The following is a 26,171-nucleotide window of genomic DNA, read 5'->3' as shown; positions in this document are numbered from 1 at the left end:
AAGTGGCTCTGCAACAACATAAAAGCTACAATTATGTATCGGACCTCACAACATTTTCCAATCTTTTCCAGACATTTTTTATTTTCAAATTCCCAAACATTTCAATACCTGGAAGGATCAAATTCATTTTTGATACTTTTCCCGAACCCCTGCATCTAATCAGGGACTGATTTGCACCTGGGACACCAGGTGAGTGTCATTAACCAGGTGTGTAGAACTGAGAATCTGTTGGATCCTGAGGACCAGGCTGAGCCACTGCAACGCAACAGGTCTCACTTTTCTTGTGTCGACAGATCAATCTTTTCAGCACATCTGCGCCCTGTCTGCCCACTTGTCCTCTGTTTTACCATATAAGGCTGTTGAAAAACGTCTCGGGTGCAGCGGAGTTTAAATATGTGGACAGGTTTGTTTTCCATATAAGGGTGTTATCTGCCGCTCCCCACCCATGACTGGCTCCAGCTTACCTGGGCCTTTCCCCCCCTCCCTTTTTTTTTTCTTCTTTTACCTGAAACGGAAGGTCTTACTGTTCCATAACTGAATAAGATGGAGTGGTAAAACCGAACCTTCTGTACGGTGAAAGCCAGTTAAGCGCATATATACTTTTGCGTTTAGGTTTTCAAAAGTAAAGTCGACTTTGCTAAATACAAACATTGAAGCTGCTGTAGTTGTTCACACCTGAGGAGAGGGGCGGACCTAGTTGTGGAGGTGTGCTCACGCCCTGTCTCCTCCCACTTGACTCTGCTTCTCTCCTTCCTTCAGACCCTTCAGCTCTCCACTGCAGCAGTTCACTACTTTTGCTCTCCCGCCTGTTTCCTTCACACACTCAAAATGGTGAGTATCTTTCGCACAGAATTCCGCCGTGTTGGTTATCAATGTCTTTTGTTTGTGTTTTGAGTGGGTTCACACGCAGTATAATTGGAAGAACGGGACACTTTTTTTTACGTCACCTACGTCTCAAATCTACAGCCTGTTGGAAGAAATGTGTGATCTTCCTGGAAGCCATGCTTTTTATATGTATCCTGTTTAGGAAAATGTTTTTGTTTGTGGATTTGTTTTAAGGGGCTTGTTCAAAATGTGGTTTTACCCTAAAATGGAGGGAGCTTTTTCCTTTGCTAGTTGCTCCAAACTTGTTCCTGTAGACTGCCTCAGGGCGGTCTCTCTTGTGCTAACTTGTTCCACACTGACTGGAATGTGACAGAGCAAAGGCCTTGAACACAGACACGCCCGTGGAATGTCACTCCCAGACCTGGGAAGGTTTTTGTACCTTGAATGGTCATAATCCACGGCAGTGTTGCTTTTTTTTTTTTTTTCCATTTGTTTTGATAGTAGTGAATTTATCATGTGGAAAATGAGAACCTCCAGTAAGAAGAAAGTGAACTCTCGCTCTATCCGTAATGGCCAAGGCCCTATAATAAGGGAAGGAAGAGACTTAAACCTTTGACTCTAAAAAGCTGTTGATTGTCGTGGCTTAGAACCATGTTTTTGACCCTAAGGTCTTCACCAGATGCACCAAGTTGTCTTTATCATTTTCTCTTACAAATCCATAACACACAGACGGCGAGGCTGATTGTGATTAGCTGCTGTGCTTTGGCCCATCTTTAAAATGAGAAGGGGGGGGGGGCTGGTAGTACAGTTGCTGTCAGTACTAACACAAAGGGCAACCACTTGCTTCTACAAATTCATTGTGGTTTTACGTTATGACCATTATATATTTAAAATCTTATGCTTGTATGACTGGCCCTGTTGTGTCACCCCAAGGCGACAACTGTTTGTTTAATTACTTTTCAATGAGTACGACACACACTCATCCAGTCAACCCGGTCTTCTTTTTTCATTTCTATTTTTGCTATTTTCTTTTTCTTTTTTGGAGAGGGCGTTTTCACGAGAGAAGAGACTAGGAGAGACTAGAGGGATGACCTGCAACATAGTTCCTATTCCATAGTTCCATAGTGCCAGATTGGAACACAGGACGTCAGGTGTAGCCAACATAGTACACGCCTTAGACCACTGAGTCACCTAGGAGGCCTGAGCTGCCTTTTATTTTTTTACCCCACGCATACAAATTATTTACATTTTTCATCTGTGTTCTAGATGTTTTCGATGCTCTTATCCAGAGCAACTTTACAAGGAGTGGAACATTAGAATAATTTGAAACTGATTTGAGCAAGGGTCATGGCTTCCAATAATAGATTTAATAAAATATTCCTATGACCTGAGGATGATCACGTATGACATAGAACTTTAAAGAAATAAGAGCACTGCAGTGTTTCAGTTTCTCAAACAGAGTACAGTTCAATTGGGTAAAAGGCAACGACAGATGACAAATTAAGTCACATGTAACACTTTGTGTCGTCTTGAAACAGGCATCTGGAGTAAGGGTCTCTGACGAAGTCCTGGAACTGTTTAAGGCGATGCGAGAACATCATCGGGGAGAAGACCTCCAAGAACGTTACAAGTTTGTGCTCTTAAAGATCGACGATGGTAAGATCATTGTGGATGGCGACTGTAACCTCAAAGTGAAAGATGTCAAGGGAGGCGAAAACGTCTACAAGGATCTCACCAGCCACCTGCCCAAGAAGCAATGCTGCTACGCTCTCTACGACTGCTGCTACGAGACCAAGGAGATTGGAAAAGAAGACCTGGTCTTCATCATGTGGTAGGCCCCTGTGTTACAGTTGAAACAAACATCAAATATGTCGATCATTTTAGTTTTGCAGCTGAATGCACAAGCACTGCAGGGATGATGCATTTTTGTAGGCTTACCCAGAAGTTCCTGCACTTCCTCCTGGTTCCTACGCGTAAAGGTCAATGGGATTTTTGTATGGGAATTTTGGTTCAATGCATGAAATAAGCTCTGTGGTTAAGAAAAGTTCATGGAACAGTGAACTTTGTGTTCAGCAAGATAATCTTCACAAATGAGCAGAGTAGAAGTATGAGAGTTAACTTAACATCCTACTGGATTCTGATTATCTCTACACTGAAAGATTACACCACTTTTATCACTTCTGAAGCGTTTTCTGAAAATCGCATTTTAAAAAAACCGCATCTACGCTTCAAAAAATCATAAAAGTGATCTTCATTTGTGAAGATTATCTTGCTGAACACAAAGTCCGCTGTCTCATAAACTATTGTTAAGCACAGACCTTATTAATTAAAAGCATTTAACCAAAATCCCCACACAAAAAATCCTGACTTTTAAGGAACCGGAAGTGCCAACATCCAGGTCTTCTCGACTCATTCCTGCGGTACAGACTGTAGTGAAACAGCAATATAATCATGAGAAACTACATTTCTGTGTCGTTAGCTGCCAGTAAACTGAATGAAAGAAGGCAACAATTATTTCTACTGTAGCACATCTTTCATATCTGTAGCAATTTCCACATGCATAATGCCTATCTTATGCTGAGGCTAAGTTGTGCTGATCCTAATCGTGTGCGTGGCAGTTAGGATGAATAAACACCTTGAAGCGTGGCACATGACTGATTTTCTTCCCCATCAGGGCTCCTCAAGATGCGCCAATCAAACAGAGAATGCTGTATGCTAGCTCGTGCACGGGCTTAAAGAAATCCTTACACGGTGAGACATTTTTTCCCCTTCAGATTTTGTCTTGTTCATTTTAGAAATAACTTATCGTATCATATTTTAGATCCTTATATCTACTGAGGAAATTGGGTCATGAACTATGATGGTCAAATCTTGACCATGAGAAATTCCACCTCAAAGGCATAAACCAAAGAACAACAACAGTAGTAGGCCTACCTGTGTTATCAAGATGGAATGCTGCGCCATAGCTAATGAATGGAAGATGTATTTTGAATGTTTTTGTTTTGGATACAAATGAGCTGGAGTCAATGTCCATTGAATCAGCTCTGAACCAGTATAAAACGGACCCCTAAACTGACACACATTAGACCACGGACCCCCATTTGATAAGATTTTTACCCCAGAGTCCACTATCTTATGTTTTTGTTTTTTTCCTTTTTAGATGTTTTATTACAGAAGGTTTATGAAACCGGCCCATGATGACGGTCATATATTCTGTCATTGTGTTACTTACGGATGGACTTTTTGTTAAAATAAATGATTCTACTTTTTGCTGGGGATGCTCTGGAGCCCCTTCAATTTGCCTCAAGGACCCCTGGGGGTCCCTGGACCCCACTTTGAGAACCACTGCTGTAGAAAATCCCCAGTCAGTGTTAGCGTCTTTACAATTTAATTATCTGTGGAAATTGAGAAGCTCCACATTTTTACATCTTAAAGGAACACTCCGCCCATTTTCAACCAGCTTTGTATCATTAGAACATCAGTAGTATATCAGAAAACTGTAAACTGTTTTGAAGTCTGTCATTTCATTTGACAGTTATTGAGTGTTAAAGTGTGGACCAGTGACATCACTGGTCCACACTAACTCAAATTAATAACTCATTAACACAAATCAACTCAATAACTGTCAAACTATTCATCATTCATCTAGTTTGACAGTTATTGAGAGTTGATTTGAGTTAATGAGTTATTAATTTGAGTTAGTGTGGACCAGTGATGTCACTGGTCCACACTTTAACACTCAATAACTGTCAAATCAAATGACAGACTTCAAAACCGTTTACAGTTTTCTGATATACTACTGATGTTCTAATGATACAAAGCTGGTTGAAAATGGGCGGAGTGTTCCTTTAACAATATCACAGGTCCACATTTTAGTTAACACTGCATTTGAGCTGTGGGAGAGATCTGCGCAAATATTAAACTTACCTAGACAACAGTCGGTTGAAATTGAGCCATTTCCCTCTTTGTAATGCCTGCTATCTTCTTTTCAGGCATCAAACATGAGTGGCAGATAAATGATGATTCTGACATCTGTACCGAAGAGGTTCTTCTGGACAAGCTGGGCGGAAGAGGAGTAGTCAAGACCCTGGAGGGGAAAGAGTTGAGATAAAATAGAATTTCAGATTAAAAGCATAGATAAAAGTTAGTTTCAAAATAAAATCTTCCTCCTTGGATTGCTTCAATCAGCAAACTCCTTTTCAGAGATGGAACAGGATTAAAGGGAGGGGTTGGGCTCTGGATAGCGCTAGATCCCTGTAACACAAAACCCCAACGTTTGTGTCCTGCTAAGCTGTCCAATCACACAGGCGTGGTTGTGTTATGCGTCTTGTTCAGATGAATTATATTCCTATGTAACACCCATACAGTTTATGTTCTACTTTCTTTCTCTAGCTTTCCTTAGCAATATATTGTCAACTTTTCAAATTATCCCTCTTTATAAAAAAAAAAGCATCCTTTGTGAAACCCTACATATTCCTAAATACAACATTTCATGTCTTGGTGTTCAGTGCCATTTGGTATGATTGAAAACAAAGTGGTGAAGAATGTGACTTGTTCATTACAACATTATAATCAATGAAACATTACAACGCCACCTTACCTGGTCAAAATGGCTGGACCTGTGAGTTTGAGATTTGAATTTGGTCTGTATAGACGATTGTATTATGTGCTTTAATTAAAACTATAATGGACACTTGCTCACTTGCTGCCACTTTTGTGGAAATGGTTTGACTGCAATTTCATCCATCACTGTTCCAAAAGTATTCAATCAACTGTCTGCTGCAGCTGTCAAATAAACCATCCACCCCATGCAACCAACGCATTGCTGTGTGTGTGTTATAATGATCATGAAACATTACCAATAATGCAAGCCTTTTTTTTCAGAGCCAACTCAACTTAAGTGAAATAAGTCAAACAGTGATTAATTATAATGAACAAAAAAGGCAGTAAGAAGCAGGCAAAGTTGGTTGTTGAAATTAAATAAATATTTGCATATTAAATTGTCTGGAGTGCAAAGAAGCAGTAAAGTAAAGTATTTAGCTAAAGACAACATGAAATATAACATTTGTGGGGGAGGAGGAGCTGCAGGAGGAAATCCCTGACTCCTGCTATTTCTCTTCACTGTGTGTGTGTGTGTGTGTGTGTGTGTGTGTGTGTGTGTGTGTGTGTGTGTGTGTGTGTGTGTGTGTGTGTGTGTGTGCGCGCGCGTGTGTACACATGCCGTTATGTTAGCCTACTTATGGATGGAATTATAGTGAAAATAAAGTAGCCTAATTATTCCCCTTTTTGCTGGGGACCCCCTGAAACCCGGACCCCACTTTGAGAACCTGTTCCAATGGGACAAACCACGTGTCTGCTGTGCCGATAGCCTACATTTGACATACATTTGAATTTAACATGCAGTTGTCCCTGCACTTAGCTTACTGATGAGTGCCACATAAAATGTTAGTCGAGGTTAGCCTTAAAGCTAGTAAATAATTCGATACAATTCTGTCGTTTCTGTTCACTGATGTAGCTAAAGGAATACTTTCCATTAGATTTGCTTAAACGGAATTTACAACAGCTTACCTGCTAATGAAGTAGCATTAGCGTTAGAAAAAGAGGTTCGCAATGCAAAAGTCGTTTGGCATGAAGAGGACTTCAGGTCGTGGTGTCAGAGCAAAGGCACCAAGGCAGGGGACTGACATTGAAGAGAAATGCTCCTCGTTGCTGGCGTTTGTTCAGCAGATGGCGCTGTTGAACCCGGTTTTCAATTTCGCAGGCAGCTGAATGGTACTGTGGATTGCCCTCCAAACAACAAACTTTGCATCCTGGAAACATGTCAGGAGTCTAGTAAGACCAATTATTCAAGTCCCTGGCAGAAGCAATTGGCGGTACCTTAAATTAAGATAAATTAATTGCTGTATTTAGCCGTCATTTGCTTAACAATTGAACATATTGGTTGGCAACATTTAGAAATAGACAAGCAACAAAATGGCAATCATATAAATGAGACACCAAAAGGCTACTTTTATTAGAGCATTTAAGAGGGTGCTATGAAGAGCATAATATTTCCGACCCATTTTGTCTGATCTCTTATGAAATGCACTGCACTACAGGACAGATTTGTGCCGATTGCATTTTGTCCTTGTAGGGTGAAAGTACTGGAGGTAGAAAAAGGTTATGTTGCATGGCCTTCATACTCTACAAGTCCAAGAGCCCTCTGTGTTACAGTAACGTCATGTGTCAAGAGGGAGTGGCTTATATTTAGTTTAAACTGTAGGCACGTTTGGTCTTTTGTGATCCTCACTGGATCTGAAACTAATTCAATATACTCATAAAATAATGTACTGGATTCAGCCAACAGCCTTTGCTTAAATTGCCTAATATTGCCCTGCTTAAATATATCGCACATTTATGGTCAATGCTACAGAATCATAGTCGGAAAAATCACATATCGCTACACTGTAGTTTATTTCATCCATACAAATTCAAATTCATACTGTGTTGTTGGCAGTCAGCTACAGAGGGTAGCGTGCCCCGAAATGTATTGCATCGTTGTACCATAAAATGTTCCCATCACTCAACCACATAGAAAAGACATACAAAGTCATTGCACAGGTTGATGTACGTTTGACGTACAATCAGTTTCCCTTTTAACACTGAACTATGGGGAAATATTTGGAATATAAGGCAGGGGGGATAAATAACTTCTGACATAGCCAGAATCGATGGAATGTGGGTTTCAATAAAGTTTGCAGCAGGATTTCTCCTCTAATCTTACATTGAAATGCTCATAATAAACATCTGACTCCTAAAGTTGCAACAAATGCAATCAACTACAGTACAAGAAAGAAAAAAAAAAGTTTTGGAATGCATAACTATGGTAATCATAAGGCATATTTGGCAGTTTTTGTGTAGTGTCCGCAGTCAGCTTCGGTCTTAGACGGACGTTCCTTCCTTCAGCTCCACGTACTCTCCCTTGAAAAAACACAGAAGGGGGAAAGTGTCAGAACGGACGGAGCAAACGATGCGAGCAGAGAAATGCAGTACTGTGGGAGCGGTCGGGGGGGCGCTCTCACCTTTCCTTCCAGGTGCTCCTGCAGCGTCCTCACCGTGTCCCTCTCTTTGGTCAGCTGCTCCTGCGTGGCTTTGAGGAGCTGCTGCAGCTTGGTGGCCGCCTGGCCCAGGTCTTTGGACAGCTTCTTCTCCTTCTCCAGACGCTCCTATTCAAGATGGCAACGGGAATACATTAGGTCGGCTCTGTGCACTCTTAAATAGGAAACCATTTGGACAAGAGGCCACCTGCCTACACATGAACACAAGAGCAACTGGGGCAGCTCTTCGTTAAAGAGGCTGCTAGTAGAACACACCTAGTAAAGTGAAGACATACGCTTCTGATTGGGGCTGAGGCTCTGTGCCGGTGGTAATAATTAAGAACAATAATGCATAAAAGGTCGTACAATAATTGACACTAGAATAAAAACAATACAGGTAACAGATAAAGTTAAAGACATGAGAACAGAGAGTTAGACCAGGTCATTTCAGAGGCTAGAGATGGGAGAAAGCTCAATCAACTGTAATCTTTAGCTTAGTCTGAACGACCACAGAGGACGTGAAGCTGCTGTCAAAAAGCTCTGAGATACAGCCAGACAACTGGTCCAAATCATGCCTTAAAAAACGGTGGTCAATACAATTTTAAACTGTCCTAAATTGCACTGGTAGCCGGTGAAGTACAGCGAAAATGGCAGTAAGATGCTATCCGTTCTCGGTTCTTGTCAGGAGTCTGGCTGGCTGCAACTGTACCGCCCTGCTGGGTTAGGCAGTTGCACTGGGAGTTGCAATAGTTCAGTAGTAGTCTCACAGTAGACCCAACGTCTTACGTCAGCACACTTCTGCCAGAGGAAATCCCCCTGGGTGCAATAGTATCATGGCAGACGTGCAGCTCTCTGCGTGCATCATTCAAAATGTACCGCCCAGGAGTTGCATCACGCAAACAAGGTCAGCGGTTGGTCAATTCACATGCCTGTCACACATTTTGTTTTGATCTTAGGGGGCGGTCTTTAACCACTTTTCAAGAGTTGTATAGCAGACGTAGATCTCTATCTACGGCTGCTACTGCGAGACTAGTTCAGTAGTGATACAAAATAAAGGTTCGTTTTCACAATGTCATTTGTTACCGCACCTTAAGCTGAGTGAGATCCTCCGTGTCCGTCTGTGCTGAATCTCCAGCAGTCTGCAGGAGTTCCAGTTGAGCCTGCAGTTCTGAGACAGTCTTCTGGGCCTGGGAGAGGACAGCACATTGGACAATGACCATCATAAAAAAAAAATCCTGCATTTCTACACCACCTAGCCTCTTTGAATAAGTCAAGAAACAACAAGTCTGTATAATGTTTTAACCAAAAACTTGGAATTAAAAGTAAATTCATGTAAATCCACTGCCTATTTAACATCTATTTAACTCAGTCTGTAAATCTCATGTAAATTCATATTTATTATCCACAGAACACTTCACCACTCATGTACATATTGTGTATATTTACTCGATTTGATTGCAACTTTGTGATTGTCTTTAGTTATCTTCCTACTTCTTATCTCTGTATATTGATGTGACCGCTACACTGCATACAGACACTAAGACAAATTCCTCGTATGTAACTTGCATACTGTAGCAATAAAAGTGATTCTGATCATGTTACTAGATTTCAGCATTGAGGTACTTACATTCATGATTTTGCATAGGCATACTAACCTAAAAATGTGTTATTGGGAATTGTGAGAAAGTTTCAGAGCGACAGAGACACATGGCATCCTCATAACCATAGTAACTCACTCCTGCCTGTGTGCGCACAGGGCGTGAGAGGAGCGACACTGCACTGCTGCCTGAGATTATTTCTGGTTTTCCCCCTGATGATCTGAATAAGTGACTGCTGCAATCAGACTGCTGTTATCAGTTATGAATTTGTTTTTCCCTGCATGACAAAAGGAGACTTGTGGCATGAGAGCCGTGTGAAAAGTGTCAACTGTGCGAGTCTCACGGTCAGCCCTGGGGCACACCTACGGTATTGACGTAATGGGTGCTTACAGAAGGCAATAAACTGTACCTGTTCAAACTCTTCAGACAGCTGCAGAGTCCGAGCCTCCTCCTCCTGCAGCTTCTCTGTTGACTGACTCAACTCACACTGGACCTGACGACAGACACGTACAGGGCACACGCGATGAATATACACAGACAAATGTTTAACACATGCATGCGTGTGTAATGTAAACACTCGTGTGCCAAAACGTCACTGCAACCCACCCACACGTACGTACGCACAAGCTGATCAACCTGTATGCCAAGTTAGTTTTCCTTACAAACCAATTCGGGCAAATAAAGGCAAAAAAACACAATTTTGTTGGGGTTAGGAATCAACTCAAAATAAAATATCTGAAAACTGAAGAGGAAAAGTGAGCATGCCGAGGGGAGATGCCGAACAGCAGTGGTTAGGGTTATGTGGAGCACAGAGCGCACTCGGTCAATGCAAACAGTGGTTAGCGTAAACAGCTGCTTGGTCTGGGACAGTACTGGACAGACTGGAAATACTGCACTTCTTTAACAGAGTCATGTGTTGCTCAATAGCCACATACTGTGGCAACAACGTCCTTCACTCAGGACACGGTCTTGACCAAGTCTGTCAGGCGCCTGCTGCCTCCTCATCACAATAGGTTCAAATAAAAACTGCCAGAAGCAAATCCATAATACAGATTCCTTCTTTTTTTTCTATTTGGCTGAGTTTTCAGCCAAATAGACCTTAGCCCTAGTATAGTTAGCATAGCATAGTTGATTGCTCTATTGCTGACAAAAATGTGTTAATGTAAGTCGCTTTGGATAAAAGCGTCTGCCAAATGACGTAATGTAATGTACTGTAGCCCTAGTTTCTTTGAGTTTTCAGCCAAATAGACCTTAGCCCTAGTTTCTTTGAGTTTTGTGGCCTAGTCAGTGGCGTCCGCTGTCCAGTACTCTCCGACAGACGTGAAGGGTGCCTGCGACGTGAGCACCCTGACCTGACTGGGTTGAGCCTCGGCTGGGCCGTTCTGCTCTGGCTGAGCCCGCAGCGTGACCTCGCTCAGCTGCTCTCTGACCTGAAACGGGAAGCCGTCGCTAGTCAGTGGTTACGTAATCAGCCATGAATGCCTGTAGCGTTACACATCACTGGGGGTTGCAGACAGTCCCGAGCCGGTCGTGTGCATCAAGGAGAGATTCCTACTAATTCCTTGGAATGTCAACGTCTCACAGAAATCAATTGCACACAGGCAGCCGAATGTGTGAAGCCCTGCTGTGGGGAAGATGGGAATGTGGAGTAAAGCACGTAGATTCACCTGGGTCAGCTCTTCCTCGTGTGCCTTGGCCTCCTTCTGGGCCGAATCCAGCTGGCTCTGACACTCTGACAGCTGCAGCTTCAGCTACAAAGCAGAGAAGAACAGCTTTCATACATCTGGATGACTATTGTAGTAGTAAGCAAGTAGTAAGTATCTTTTGATAGAGTTTAGCAGAAAACAAACATGAATGCATGCGGTAAAGCAAACAAATATTTACATAAAAAATTAATATTATTTGAAATTTTGCAAAAAGAATAAATACAGATAGACAACGAGGCGCATTACCAATATATTTGTTTTCTCCCAGAATACATTTGAAAAGTGGCCTGTAGCCTGTACTAGTGAACTGCACATGTACCTCTGCTATCTCATCACAGTTCTCCTGGCCGTCCGATGAGGCAGACTCCGACTGCTTCTCCAGCTGGGCCTCCAGAAGCATCACCTGCTCCTTCAACTGCAGAGAGAGAGATCCAAAGAGACCACTTTATGTGACCGCAGGAGAAGACATCTCCCAGCACGCCGGCTTACCCCGAGGGGGCCGTTACCATGGTGTGTGTGGCAAAATCCCCACCTGCTCTGTACTTTGGTTTTCTGCCTTCAAGCTCTCGACAGCCACCTCCAGCGTGTGGGCCTGCTCCGAAGCCTGGCAGGGTGTGAGAGGGCGTTATTAGCCAAAGCAAGGGGACGCACACACAAACAATGGTGTAGCCGACAGTGAACCAATGTCAACATCACATTCAACTCAAGCGTGTAGAGAGCACCGCAGGAATGAGTGCGGAAGGAGCATGTTGGATCTTCAGGGGGAAAGTGAATGGGGTTTTAGAATGGGGATTCCACTGAAATGCATCTGTGGTTAACAAAAGTTTATGGGAGTGGTAATCTTCACAAACGTGAATGACTTTTATGACTTTTGAAATGTAAATGCGGCCCCCCCTTTCCTCCAAAATTGCACTTGGCCAATTTCCCCCCTGCTGCCCTGGTCGCTGCTCCACCCTCTGCCGATCTGGGGAGAGCCGTAGAGTAGCACCATGCTTCCTCCGACACATGCGCATTTGCCAGCCGCTTCTTTTCACCCGATAGCGGGGAGCTTCACCGGCAGGGCGTAGCACGTGGGAAGATCACGCTATAACCACCAGTTCCCTTCTGCCACGAACAGGCGCCCCCGACCGACGTAAATGCGTTTGGGTTTTTATAAATGTGATTGATAGAAAACGCTTCAAAAGTCATAAAAGTGATTCACGTTTGTGAAGATTATCCTGCTGAACACAAATTACCACTCCCATAAACCTTTGTTAACCATAGACCTTATTTTATGCATTTAAGCAAAATCCCCATTCTAAAACCCCATTCACTTGTCCCCTGAAGCTCCAACACGTGCGGGACTTCCGCCTTCCAACTACAAAAATACGTCATCCCTGCAGCACTCTATTACAATACATAGAACTCACCATTTTCAACTGCTCCTCTGAGTCAGCCATCTTGGTTTTCCACACCAGCTCTTCCTCCTCCACACTCTTCTGCAGGTCTTTCAGCATTCCTTCCTGAAGGAAAGGGGAACGATAATGGGATAATTATGAGCCCATAATATTACCCCCTACCCATGTAGCTAACACGCAAACCAATAAAGCACATATGCCATTGTCGTATGTATTCAGAGATAGATTGTTGAATGTATCACCGTTTCAGCCAAGACTGTCCTGTACTGGTCGCACTCGGCCTGCAGTGTACCGTGGCTCTCCTCAGCCTCCTTCAGTTTCTCCAGCAACTCCTGAAAGACAAAGCACCAATCAGAACCTCTTCCGACAAGGCTAATTCAAACCAGCGTCGAGTAATGGTGTTACGATCATGACTCACGGGCAACTCTGTGCTCGACTCAGACTCCTGGCTCTGCTGGCTGAGGGCGAGAGCCTCCTGCGCTTTCTGTGCAAAGTCTTGTAACCAGTTGGCCTGAGCCATGGGGAAAGCACATAAGACATGAATCATCAACACAAATGTTATTTGACAGCGATTATTCTGAGACTCTTTTTGCGAAAACCCGCGGCAAAAATTCCTACCTGCTCTGTCTCTAGGGGGATCTGTGGGAAGAGTGTCTGGAGAGTTTCTTTGGCTTCCGTTTGAAATGCCGTCAGCTGTACCATCAGGTCCTGCTGAAAAGCGGATGACATGATCAGGGAGGTGATTAATAGCAAAGGTGTAAAATCAGTGTCACTCAATAAGTCGTAAATAGACTCTTACGCCATCGATAGCTGGTGATTGTTCCCTGGCTTCCTTCAGCTCCTCTTGTAGTGATGCGACCAGGGCATCCCTCTCAGTCAGAGAACCTTCCCTGACTTCCTTCAGCTCCTCTTGTAGTGATGCGACCAGGTCATCCCTCTCAGTCAGACCAGTCAGAGAAGCTTCCTTGGCTTCCTTCAGCTCCTCTTGTAGTGATGCGACCAGGGCATCCTTCTCAGTCAGACCAGTCAGAGAAGCTTCCTTGGCTTCCTTCAGCTCCTCTTGTAGTGATGTCACCAGGGCATCCCTCTCAGTCATCAGAGAACCTTCCCTGGCTTCCTTCAGCTCCTCTTGTAGTGATGCGACCAGGGCATCCCTCTCAGTCATCAGAGAACCTTCCCTGGCTTCCTTCAGCTCCTCTTGTAGTGATGCGACGTGGGCATCCCTCTCAGTCAGACCAGTCAGAGAAGCTTCCCTGGCTTCCTTCAGCTCCTCTTGTAGTGATGCGACCAGGTCATCCCTCTCAGTCATCAGAGAAGCTTCCCTGGCTTCCTTCAGCTCCTCTTGTAGTGCTGCGACCTGGGCATCCCTCTCAGTCAGACTAGTCAGAGAACCAAATAGGACAGAGGTAAGAAATACGGTCTAAACAGAACTGATAAAGTGTGTCCCATTTTGCTAGGAGAGACTTGGTTATTGACCTGCTCTGTAGTAGTGCCAGCTCTGCAGAGTTATCCGCTGGCTGAAACACAAAAGAAGCGCAAAGGGGTCACTCAGTGGGACTGATTATGCTGCTGTGCTGCAGGGCGGCAGTAGAGGGGGACGCAGGCAACACACTGAAGGGTAAGCTTACCGGTGTGTTCTTCAGTTGCTCCATCTCTTCTTTGACATTTGTAAGTTCATCCTGAAGTGATGCTATGAGGCTGACATCCTCGCTAAAATGAATAGGGACAGAGTTGGGCTAAATTAGCTAAAAAGCACTAATCATCAGAAATCAGACAAATAAGTGGCAAGTCTAAAAAGGACCGTACCTGTTATCGCTTTGCTGTTGCTCAACAGCTGTGTTTTCCTGCTAGGAGAGCAAATTGTTTGTGATTAGCACCGCCATTGCCCGAATCATTGAATCAATAAAGAAATGATCCCTATTGAATAATCAAGGAGTGATAGTAGCTAGGAGCTATCTACATGTCAATGGATGAAAAATACTTTTGCCCCCAGCACTTACAGCTGCTTCCTGCAGCAGGTGTAGCTGCTTCAGTTCCTCGTGGAGCGCGTTTAACTGGTTGTCCCTCTCCTGGAGGCTGAAAGAGGATGTATGCTTTTAACTAATGACGGGAACATCTAAGCATGTACCATAATGACGGGAACACCTCTGGATCTGATGTTAACTCGGGAGGTGCAAACACTTACCTGAGCTTTAGCTGTTCCAATTCTTCAGCATTCACCTGCAAAAACACAAATGACGGACATGTTTAGAAATAAAGTCCATGGTGTGGTGAGCCTTCTGGCTATTTGTCTGCACACAAAAGTGTCTTGCCTGGTTGTTATCATCTTCCTTTTGGTTCTGACTGGCGTCTAGAAGTGAGTTGATGGTGGCCACCTGCTGTTCAAGCTGGCTCTTCTCAGCTTGTGTCTGCTCCAGCTGAGCAGTGAGGGTATCCACCTGGGCAGAGCGCTCCTTGACCTCAGTCTCCATTGTCCCCATATGCACCTGAAGTTCTGCAAGGACAAAGGATCACTGTCAAAACACAGCACTCACGGCCCCTTTCACAATACTGTACTTAAGGCCATGTTCAGACTAGGAGGCCAAATCTGATTTGTGAACTTTAGTGACCTATTAATGACTTTATCCAGATTGGTTTTATGAGTCTGGATGCTCCAAGTCTGATTTGTGTCACTTGTCCCAAACCACATATGGAGGTAGTTTCCAATCTGCTTCAAATGTGCTTTTGACTGATGTGACTTCAGTGCGGACGTGCAGATCCACCAAATCTGATTTGAACGTCACTCGCAACTCATCATCAAATGCTTCTGCGCAGGAAAACCAGGTCACCAACGTACGTATTTACTGACCCACGTTGTTACCATAGCAACCCATGCAGATAGTCTGTTTAGGTCTGGACACACAGATCCGACTTGAAAATCAGATTTGTGGCAGTGTGGACACACTCCCAAATCAGTTTTGGGAAACCAAACAAGATAATGATGATTAATGACTTTATCAGCAAATCTGATTTGCCTGTAATGTGAACATGGCCTTAGTATTCTTGTTGCCCACTGGGTCACAGAATCTAAGATCTAGCATCTAAGATTCAATTAATTTCCACCTTTTATCCTTCATTCTTTGTCAGTCAAATAAAGTCCCCTGCCTCCTCATTATGTATGACCTGCTAATTACTATGATCCCATGCTCTTCCACTCCCTTTCCCTGACCTGAGAGGGCGCTGTTGTCCTGCTGGGCCTTCTCCATGCTCGTCTGCAGGCTACTGTTGCTGCTCTGCGCAGTCCTCAGCTCCTCACACACCTCCTCCAGTCTCCTCTGTGACGCCTGCTCGCTCTCCGCATGGCTGGTCTAAACGGACAGAAATGTGTCAGACAGCAGGGGGCAGCAGAGACTCACTACATTTATGCCACTTGGCTGTGGCAACATGCATGTGGACCATGTCTTACTTCTGGTAGGAATCATCAAAATAGCAGCTTTTTCCACAGTCAAAACAAAAATAGTAATTATAGTACTTTAATGGATAATTCTCATTTTTCCCCCCATGTAGTAGAATATGAGAGTAAAGTATGGCTGGTGAAATGCTAACGCAAAGTTTGGTCCTGTGCAAAATAATAATCCTTTTTTGTTTGTTTGTGTTTGTGTGTTGTTGTTTTTTGTGTGTGTGTGTGTGTGTGTGTGTGTGTGTGTGTGTGGCTTGAGGTGATTTAAGGTGATTTGGCCATCGATTGCTGCCCTTGCACATAATGCCAGGTTCAGTAGCAGCAGCTAAATATTGCTGATGTTTGCATGGTGATTACATTCAAAGTTCTCCGACTCCTCTACAGTTAAAATTGGTTTGGGGAGGGGACAACATCATTCATCATTGAACATGTGTAAATTGACTAATAGCCAGAGTCATTGCATAACATGTCAATTATAGACCTTAAACTGCTGGAGGGGGATGTTGGTAAATGATTGGACAAAGCAAACACTTGACTTATCAGGAAGTGCTGCTGACTCACTTGGTCCACATGTACCGTAATAGTCGAGTCATTCTGTTAGTAGGAGCCCGTGTCGTAGGCCGATAGCACGCGCAGGTAATGCACAGCAAATGAATAAGACGCCGACGCAGAAGTGTGCTTCCTGCTTCCTGTCTGAAAGTCACATGTCTCCAGATGGAGTGTGAGAGTGTTGCCGTGCTCTCTGCATGCATGCAGCTAGAGAGGGCTGGACCGGTGTGATGCTCGGGCACGCACGCATTCCAGCTGCTGCTAAGAAGCGTCCCCTCCCCCCCACAGCCCCCGTTATTGTGTGGCTGCATTCCAGCCCAGCCGGGGGCGCTGTGATTACAAGGCGATCAAAACCTCCCATAACACTGTATTTAGTGGGCTGGAGGACAGGTGGGCCAAGGCTCGAGAAAACTCTGAAAACTAAACGGCTGCTCCAAACAAGAAATTCTACCGATGCGGCATTAAGAAGGCTGAGTCACGTTTAGAATCATGCTGAGCACAGGAATTGTAATGGAGATGATGTGGCGTTTCCCCCAGGGGCCAGTCCAACCTGCAGCAAGGACAGCTGCTTCTCAGTAGCGGAGACCTTGGCTTCCAGGCCTCTCCTGATGTGCTCATCAGCCTGCAGACTCTCGGTCTTCTCCCCCAGGTCCTTGGTCAGCTTAGCACAGTCCTGACGCAGCTTGGCCAGCTCTGCATTTTGTCTGAGGAAGACGCACAGAGAGAGAGAGAGAGAGAGAGAGAGAGTCAGGATACATGTCCACTACACCTACACAGGCTGAGCTCAGGCTGCCCCCCCCCCCCACCCCCCCACACACACACACTCTGGACACCATCAGACTCCACAGACAGAGTTCATAATTACACATACTGTACTCAATCTACACTTTACTCCAACCAAATTTCAGTGTCAGAAGGTAAAACACGCCCGCTCCTCACTGATTCTCCGTTATTGTCACTTCCTTTGCCCACACTGATTCAGACATGCTGCTGTCGTACTCCGGCCCAGAGGCTGTGCTGTGGGGAAACACTCACTTGCTCTCCGCCTGGCTGGTGGCCTGGTTGAGGGCGTCGCGGAGGATGGAGTTCTCCTGCTGCAGACGGGCCAGTTGGGCATTGGGCCCTTTTTCCAGCTGGTCCTGAAGGCCGACGACCTGCCAGAGTAGTTTTGAAATGTATGGAAATGAGTGAGCAGCCAATAAGTGACTCGTGCTCCTTGAAATGTTGCATTGTATTTGGACATTTAATCAAAGAGTGCATCCTGAATTTCTCTTTAAAAAGGCTAGCACCAATATTGCGTATATATTCTTACAAACCAGGCCAATTTGGGACAAATCTGACTCATATCTTGAAAAATTCAAATGTTTGTGTCTGAGGACAGACCTTTGCGTTGAGCCTCTGGGTCTGGGCTACATGGTCCTGGTAACTGGCTTGCATGCGAGCTTGCAGCGCGATCATCTCCTGCTCCCGCTTGCTCAGCTGGGAGCTCAGCCTGGTCTCCACACTGGCCACCTTGGACTTCTCAGCAGACAGCTCCTGGTTCACAGAAAGGAGGGGAACGGACAGATTGTGTCTGTGGCCAACAGCCAAAAGCCATTTCAGGAAGTCATCTGCATCACCGAGTCCCCATGCCGGGAGCGGACAAGTGACCATTGGTCATTTCAACAACGTGTCGAATCAGCTGTGGACAAGGCTGGGCCAACCCCACACAGCGCTTTGTAGCACCAGCAAAAACAAATCTGCTTTTTTAAGAGAAAATTACAGATGATTTTTTTCCCCTGAAGTTGTTTTGAGCCAGAAGTTAAATTTGATTTAGATCTTTCTTAATTGAAATGCTGAGAAATGGCTAACGAGCAAGTTGGAACCACACCGTGCTTTTTCACAGGGCGTAGCCGACGGCATCGTGAGCCAAATTCAGGTCAGGCGTGATTCAGTCACTCAGACAGGAACGCTCAGTTGAGGTGATGCGCTTTGTCAGATGACCTCTAGGGGGAGCGCCGTGGGGTCTGCACAGGATCTTGTTACTGTACACATTGTACAAATCAAGTTTTGTGCATTGGTTTAAGAGCCGGTGGCTTGAATAACACCGCGGCAGCCTATGCCCCACTCCTTCTCAAAAGTTCAGTTCAATTTAAAAGGGAAAAAGTGAATTTCAGTGCTTTGTCTAACCTTGGACAGATCTCTCAGACGGTTCTTGGCCCCAGTTGCATCCTCTTGTTCTGCCGCCAGCTGTTTCTCCCTCTCGTCCAGTTGCTTCTTCAGCACGGCCACCGGGTCTCCTTTCTGAGTCGCCTGGAAACACACACACACACACACACAGAACAGAGTTGATCACCCTCCAAGTCTCACAAACATTCAGCAAACCCACGATGTGCGCCGTGGACATTTCATCTGGTGTCTCCGTGAATCTGCTCCGTGTCACCTATATGGCGGTCTCCCATTACCGTGTGCCAGGTGTCCTGGATGATGCCGGCCTTCTCAGACAGGATCTCGATGAGTCTGTGAGCCTCTCCCTCGTTGAACACCATGCTACTGATGGTGGACACCAGAGCCTTGTAGGGCAGATACAGCGGGGCGTCGGCAGAATCCACCACCACAGCTACAGAAACAAAAGACGCAGCAATTTCAATGAAACGCGCAGCAGCACCAAAGCAATAAAAAAAAAGAATAATAATAAACTTTATTTATATAGCACTTTTCAAAACACAGTTACAAAGTGCTTTACAATAAAAACAGGCAAGAAATTGTTAAATTCACAATGAATAAAAAAGGATAAAAACCGCATAAACAACCTTAAAAGCCAGAAAAGAATCACATTAAGAACAAAAATAAAATGACCTAAAATGTGCTAAAATCACCGAAAAGCAGTTTTAAACGGGTGGGTTTTTAAAGAAAAAGAGTGACTATTAGCACGAAATTCCCAACAAAGTACAGATAGTTTGAAGGCCGATTTATTTCATGGTTATTACGTTGAAGGGTAAATGCTGACATTTTGGAGGTGCCTCGTTAGGAAGCCACACTAACGAGCGGGTTGAGTCGTCCTCTGGGGGCCCGGGGCCCCCTGGGCAGCTCGGGGGCCCCCTGGGCAGCTCGGGGATGGCAGAACGATGGGGCACTGTGGCACCAGGCGGAGACGAGCCTCGGGCAGAGGAGAAACCCTCTCATTGTCGCGCCACTGAGAAGCCTTTTGTCAGCTCACAAAAGCAGGGCAGCGGTGTTTGGACAGGCCGGCGTGCTCGGTGCCCTCTAGAGTTGAGCGCCAGACATTACCCACCTCTGCCCCACTGGCACTGCTTCCCATGGCTACACAGCGAGAGGTTCATCCGTACAGACTTAGATGCGTGCGTGGGTGCGTTTGTGCATGCCATGCCTGTGTCATTTGTAGAGACATGCCCCCGATCCAACCACCAAACGCGTTCTAGTCTGAGAGCTATACTATCATCAGGGTTATGGAGGATGTAGTTCCTGCCTAGACAACTATTACAATCTATTCAAAAGAGAGGGTGAACAATGGTCATTCAAGGGTAACAACAATACCTTGATATATGATCCACTGTCAGGGCACTGCGATTCTGCTCACGGCTTAATTTTGGTTACTCATAATGTTGGTTACTTGTTGTATTACAACTAGTAAATTCCACCAACATTACAATGTAATCTTGATTGAATTTATGCATATTCTACTGTTGCACACAATTCACTATAGTGTCCACAGTCCGCTTAATACAACAGCTTCTGAAAATATGCTCTCAATATGGTTTTGATTTTTGACATCAAATACAATGCCAAAAAGAGTAACATTACGATTATCCGAAGTAGGGAAGACAACAAACATTCAACCTTTCCTGACGTCTATCTGTCCGGCGCTGCCCTTAGCGTGCGCAGCGAGATCAAATATCTGGGCCATATTATCTCAAATGATCTATCGGGATGATAAGGACATGATGTACAGGCAGTGCCGGAAGCTGTACGCTCAAGCGAACACGCCGTGCCGTAAATTTAGCTGGTGCTGCTCAGAAGCTGTGAAGATCTCTCTCTTCAGAGCTTTTTGCACACACCACTATATAGTGCCCACCTGCGGTGTCGCTACAGACACGGCAGCTTCAAACGCCTCAAAAGTGGCTCATAACGACAGCATGAGGCTGCTCCTTAAGGTCCAAGGAAGCTCTAGTGCAAGCCATATGTTTGTTAGTGTTGGGGTACCCACCCCCTCTGCTGTGTTACGCAACCTTATGTTTAAATTCATATGTAGGGAATCTGAGTCAGTGAATGATATCATCTCTGTCATAACCAAACCCCATACGCAGTTCTGTCCGGTTCTCCTCTAAATTGTGGAATCATTGGCGCATTAATGTTTGTTTAGAATCTGATCTTTGTGGAATGCTCTTTTTTTTTTTTTTTTCTTCTATGCCTTATTTATTGTACTGTGCTATTTTTATTGTGCTATGGACCTCCTTGGGTCTGAAATAAAGGATTGAATTGAATTGAAAGACAATTAGCATCGCATTGTATGAATCACAATTCGACCACATATCCTGAATTGTCAAGACAAAAGATTGGAACTGAAAATAAAAGGCCTTAACAATCTAGTTTACTGTGATGTTTTCTAAAGAAAGAATATAGTTAGACCATGCTTTTTTTTAAAGACTCATCTAATCAAGGAATATTCTCATTTACTGCAACAGACTGGGGGAAGCAGTTGCAGAGAGAGGAGGGAGATGTGGTTACACACAGTCAGAACTAGAAGCTACTTCAGCACCATTTTATGTCTGTTGGCCACTGAGAAGAAACAACTGCTGCTGCAACAACTGAACCAAACTTGTGGGCACCATCTTACCTTTAATAACCATGAGCATGGTACTGGCCAGATTGGGCTAGCCTAGCGCTGCCCCGAAAACTGACCAGTATTACTTTCTCAAAGAACATCTGCTTACCAGGCTCAGCCTTTTTCTTGGAGGCCTTCTTCTTGGGTTCCTGTGGTTTTGCGGCAACAGTGGCAGTTTGCTGAGATCCCACTGGGGGCACTGCCATCACCGGGACCTCCTTGGTGACAGCCTCCAGCACTGGGGCAGGCTTGGGCACCACGGCGGACTTGGCGGGAGCTGGAGAAGACTTGGCTGGCGCTGCTGCGGCAGACTTGGCTGGTGCTGGAACAGACTTGGCTGGTGCGGGTGCAGGAGCAGGCTTGGCCGGGGCAGGGGCAGGGGCAGGAGCAGGAGCAGGGGCAGACACGACTGGGGCTGCTTGGGCGGAGGCTGGCTCCACCTTGGCCACCTTTTTCTTCTTCTTCTCTTTAGGTGAGGGAGCAGGCGAGGACTCGGCGACAACGGGGCTTGGGGCAGCAGCAGCCGTTGGTTGGGCCTCTGCAGACGCTACGGTTGGAGGTGGTTCTTCAGGCTCAGAGACAGTGACAGGTTCAGGGGCAGGGGCAGGTTCGGGGGGGGGAGCAGCAGCTACAAGTGGGGCAGAAGCAGCTTCAAGGACCAGGTCATCTTCAGGAGCCTCTGGGATTATCTCCGGCTCCGGGATCTTTCCATTGGGCTTTTCTTCCTTCTTCTTTCCTCGGTTCTTCTTCTCGGACGCCTTGTCCTTCTTCTTCTTCTCAGCGCGAGGGGGCTGCATCTTACCCAGCTCTCGGCGTTGCTTAGCCAGTGCCTCCTCATAAGAGGTCTCCTTCATGGAGAAGGTGGAGACTAAAGCAATCCCTATGGCAGAGATCACCATGAATCCACCAAACACCATGATCCCAAGGGTCTGGGGGTCGTAGATATCCATTGTTCAGTTTCGGTTATCCTGTCAAAGAGAAAAACAGAAGACCAAGACTTGTCAACACAATGATGTTGTGGTTCCCAAACTGGGGTACATAACGCTAGGGGTACATAGATGTAGTGCAGGTGATATTTGAGAGAAAATGGAAAAATGTAAAAAATAAAACATGAAACGTTAAAATAAATCTGCTCAGGAAGCACTATTGCAACTTGCAAGTATTCTTATTTTGTAATGTTATATTCTTCAGAAGGTGCCTTATCAATCTTTCATTGCATCATATGCTATAGTTTCCTGTTGAGGTTTTCTGAGCAAAATGTAGTCGTGTAAAGGGGGTACTTGGATTCAGAAATCAGGGAAAGGAGGGACTGAAGCCAAGGCAAAAAAGTTTGAGAACCATTGATGTAGATTGTAGAATACCCATTTAACTAAAATCAAGGAATCTTCTCCTAGCAAACAGATGGAAGGTTCCAAAAGAAACAGTTCTGTAGACACAAGCATAGACCACTGAGAGCAGGGGAGTTATGAAGGGGTTAAAGTATTGAGCTTAACCAAGTGTCAAAGAAAGACTTCCTGTTCCTGGCCTTTAATCTTGCTTGGTTTTGTTTCTCAAGTGCAGACAAAACCTAAACAATTCACAAACAAGCCGAAAATCACTGTACCTTCCCTGGCAGTATTTCAAGAGGAACAGTAACACTCGTGTTTCTCTGTCTGGGCAACCTGAAACGGAATGCAGCTGTGTTTCGGTAACAGAGCTGTTAATATGACAGGATTCTTCTGACTACTACTGTGCAGAGTGAGTGCAAACAGAGCCTTTCAGTTAACCCAAAAGGCCTCAAGATGTCGCTGTTATTCCTTTTCATTTACCTCGAGTCTGAACAGAGACACTACTGTACATAACAGAGGAACTCTTTACACCATGCCACAAATAGCAGCAGCTGGTCAAACTGGGTTTGCATACAATGTCTTCCTCCTTGGGGAAAACAGATTTATGGCCAAACAAAAATCACCTTCAAAATTACCGTAAGCCTCATACACAGACTGCTGAATTCCAAAGGCCACCATTGGGCCTTCTTCTGATAAAGCTGCAAGTACTGGAACTGAGCAAGTTAAACAAAGTAAATACAACTTAATATATACGCAGCATCTGGAGGATGCTTGAGCTATGTTTTAGTATGCTTTCAAATTCTAAACTTGTGTAGTATTTATTCTGATTCTGAAAGCCCTACAGGCCTACAGCATATTTGTAGATGTTCTTAAAAGGAGTGACACTAATGAACTTTTGCGTTCAAATGTGTCTCTTATCCCTAGACACTGGCCATTGGCTTTGAATTTGATGGATTCAAAGCTAAACCATCCAATTTCCCTATTTTACCAGCCAAATATGAATTTTAGTGGGGGGAAAACACGATACGATAGATGCCATCCAAAGTGGCTCGAAAAAGTACAAGAATTTACCAGCGACAGCCAAAATGACCAGCTTTTGGCTGGCTGCTGGTGTTAATTCCTGCCCTGTAACGACTATCCCCTAAAGCCTCTTTTTAGAGCTCAGGTCACAAACCAGAATGTTTAGCCTGCAGGGGAGCAAAGTTGGCTGAGGGATTGTGGGAAACAGCAGGGAGGCTGCTGAAACGCCCATCTTGTGTTTATTCTGGCAACAATCAAAATCAAATTAATCTAATCTAATATTTGTGTTTGGGAAGTGATTGTCACAAAAAGATGTATATACAAAGAAGCTTACGAGTGCCGTGCTATAGCTCAAAACAACTATGTCAGAGCGGAGCACTAGAGCGAGTGCAAACTGCTGAACTACTTCAGTGAAGTCGAAACAGTCCAGAGTCCCCATTCATTACGTCTAACGCCAGAAATGAAAGGGAAGAGTTAAGTCCTGCCTCCTAATATGTGATGTCACATTTCAGTGCATCTCCACTCAGACTGAATTGGAAAAAGAGGATTGCGAGAGTCCCCAACTCTGTGTTACTTTCTGTGGATTAAAGTGCATGTTCCGGCCCCATAAGAGATAGGAGGACTAGTATGAGATAAAGCTCATTCGGGTGTAAAGGTTAAAACAAATATTCTACGAGCACACAAACTAAGTCAGTCTCTCTCATAGTCAATACCTCCAGGGCGTGCATTGAAAGAAAGATTATAGTCTTTACAGGGGTCTGTTTCTATCTATCTAGGAAAGAAAACTGCTTAAAAAAAATCTATAGCACAGGACTACGCTAAGGAGATAACATAATTATGCCATGCATCTGTTGCATTTCCATTTAAATCAGATTCAGTAGTTAGTTGTCCGTGTTCCATTTCAATTTTGGATTCAGACAGATAGTGACGATTCTGATCGATTCATCCACAACCTCCCACCTACTGTGCCACGTAATTTACCATGCACACACCTAACTAACTAAACTCTAAGCATGTTTACTAAATACAGCGTTAATACCTCGATTTAATTGAAAGGGAGAAAGGCCTAACGCGAGTTGGTTATGTAAGAGGAGTCGGAGGACTAACACTACGTTAGCCTAGTACAAGTTAACCATTCTCACAGAGACCGGAAAAGATACAGCTTAATCATGCACATTTTTTATGTGATGGAGATTTACCACTATTGCAAGCTCGCTTTGCAGCTGTATATCAATGGACTTGACGAGCATCCGGGGCACATTTATTCCAGTAGAAAGTGTGCCTACAGATTGCACTACATGTGCAACTATAAACTAGTTAAATAGCGCTACAGTCAGATCAAATTGCAAAGAATTCAGCCAACTTTAACTAAAACGACTGGCTTCTTGGACTACTTGTTAGCGTTTGGTTAGCTTTTGAAGCTAGCTAACGTTGGCTTATCAGAATACATAAAATACAAAATCCAAGATTCCCACACTTACCTCTCTGGTGATGTATATAGCGTGCTTGCTTAAGAGGAAATGGAGAGAAGACAGACAGCTTTTGAGTTGTAGACGAAGTCACTCGGTGTACAGCTATCTATTTATTTAGCTATCTAACGTTAGCTAACTTGCCTTTTCCCGAGCTCTCCCTCAGTCCAGTGGAGAATCCGTGGTCTGTGAAGTCGTGGCACTTTGAGCTGGCTAGACGCGCTGGCCCCGTGCCCTAGATAGCTTCCATCACTCCAGAAGCCACCCGATTGGCTGGAATACACTCAACCCGGAAATGAACGTATCGGGAATTGTAGTCTTCTTCCTGAAACGACAGCAGCATTCCACGAAAAGCGTCGCTTCGTTTGACCGTCTGTAGAGATGTTTTACGTGATGTCTGATAATTGCACATCAACTATTCAGCACAGTGACCATTACGGTCGAGAAATGATAATTAGTCTAGTAGGTATGCAGGGATGGGACCTCTGCTGGCCTGGATGTTTGTCAGGCAGATCTCCTTCATTCAAAGACTGTCCACGTCACTTCACATCCCAAATGCCTCAACCAGTGGTTCTCAAAGTGGGGTCCGGGGTAGGAATGGGAATCAGAGGCCCCACGATACGATTTATCACGATACTTAGGTCACGATACAGTATTATGTGATTTAAAAAAATGTGATAGCCTTTTTTGCGATTTATTAAATTTTTCCAGGTGCACATTATGTCCCCAAAATAATAAAAAACTCTTGTCTTTTATCTGATAGTTTCAGGTCTGTTCATCTCACTTCAATCATTTTTTATTGCAGAAAAATGGGATTATCAAGTAAACAGACTGACGAACACTGTCATAAAAACTGGTCATAGATGTTGCATGCACCTGACTATAATAAGATTGCAAAGTGCCTGTGTGAGCAGAGTTGTGTTTGGCCACAGCTGTGCC

The 26,171-nt window shown here is 44.6% G+C and overlaps 2 protein-coding genes across 5 annotated transcripts; one reads left to right on the top strand and one right to left on the bottom strand.

The window, feature by feature from the left end:
* The first annotated feature begins 673 nt into the window (after positions 1-673).
* Positions 674-5,521, top strand: cfl1l (cofilin 1 (non-muscle), like). Its single transcript, XM_083657965.1, has 4 exons — positions 674-831; positions 2,364-2,656; positions 3,500-3,576; positions 4,818-5,521. Exons 1-4 carry the CDS (start codon positions 829-831, stop codon positions 4,934-4,936), a joined length of 492 nt encoding a protein of 163 aa, XP_083514091.1. The 5' UTR covers positions 674-828; the 3' UTR covers positions 4,937-5,521.
* Positions 5,522-7,280: 1,759 nt separating this feature from the next.
* Positions 7,281-25,390, bottom strand: rrbp1a (ribosome binding protein 1a). Of its 4 annotated transcripts, none has more exons than XM_083658730.1 (27): positions 25,245-25,390; positions 21,525-22,383; positions 19,035-19,189; positions 18,760-18,882; positions 17,974-18,126; positions 17,626-17,744; positions 17,141-17,294; positions 15,811-15,949; positions 14,915-15,096; positions 14,788-14,822; positions 14,603-14,678; positions 14,409-14,449; positions 14,231-14,312; positions 14,079-14,119; positions 13,402-13,981; positions 13,221-13,313; positions 13,021-13,113; positions 12,845-12,934; positions 12,615-12,707; positions 11,738-11,809; positions 11,525-11,620; positions 11,167-11,250; positions 10,852-10,929; positions 9,909-9,992; positions 8,990-9,088; positions 7,887-8,030; positions 7,281-7,785 (listed from the first exon to the last, which is right to left on the bottom strand). In XM_083658730.1, the coding sequence occupies exons 2-27, from the start codon at positions 22,363-22,365 to the stop codon at positions 7,747-7,749; spliced, it is 3,786 nt and encodes a 1,261-aa protein (XP_083514856.1). In that variant the 5' UTR covers positions 22,366-22,383; positions 25,245-25,390; the 3' UTR covers positions 7,281-7,746. The 4 variants fall into 4 exon arrangements, with proteins under 4 accessions (XP_083514856.1, XP_083514858.1, XP_083514857.1 ...); XM_083658732.1 differs by having other exon boundaries at positions 13,221-13,310; XM_083658731.1 differs by having other exon boundaries at positions 14,409-14,446.
* Between the last annotated feature and the right edge of the window lie 781 nt (positions 25,391-26,171).

The sequence above is a fragment of the Poromitra crassiceps genome (genome assembly GCF_964638095.1).
Source record: "Poromitra crassiceps genome assembly, chromosome: 22".
NCBI classification, from domain to species: domain Eukaryota; kingdom Metazoa; phylum Chordata; class Actinopteri; order Beryciformes; family Melamphaidae; genus Poromitra; species Poromitra crassiceps.
This window is presented reverse-complemented; position numbering and strand designations above follow the sequence as displayed.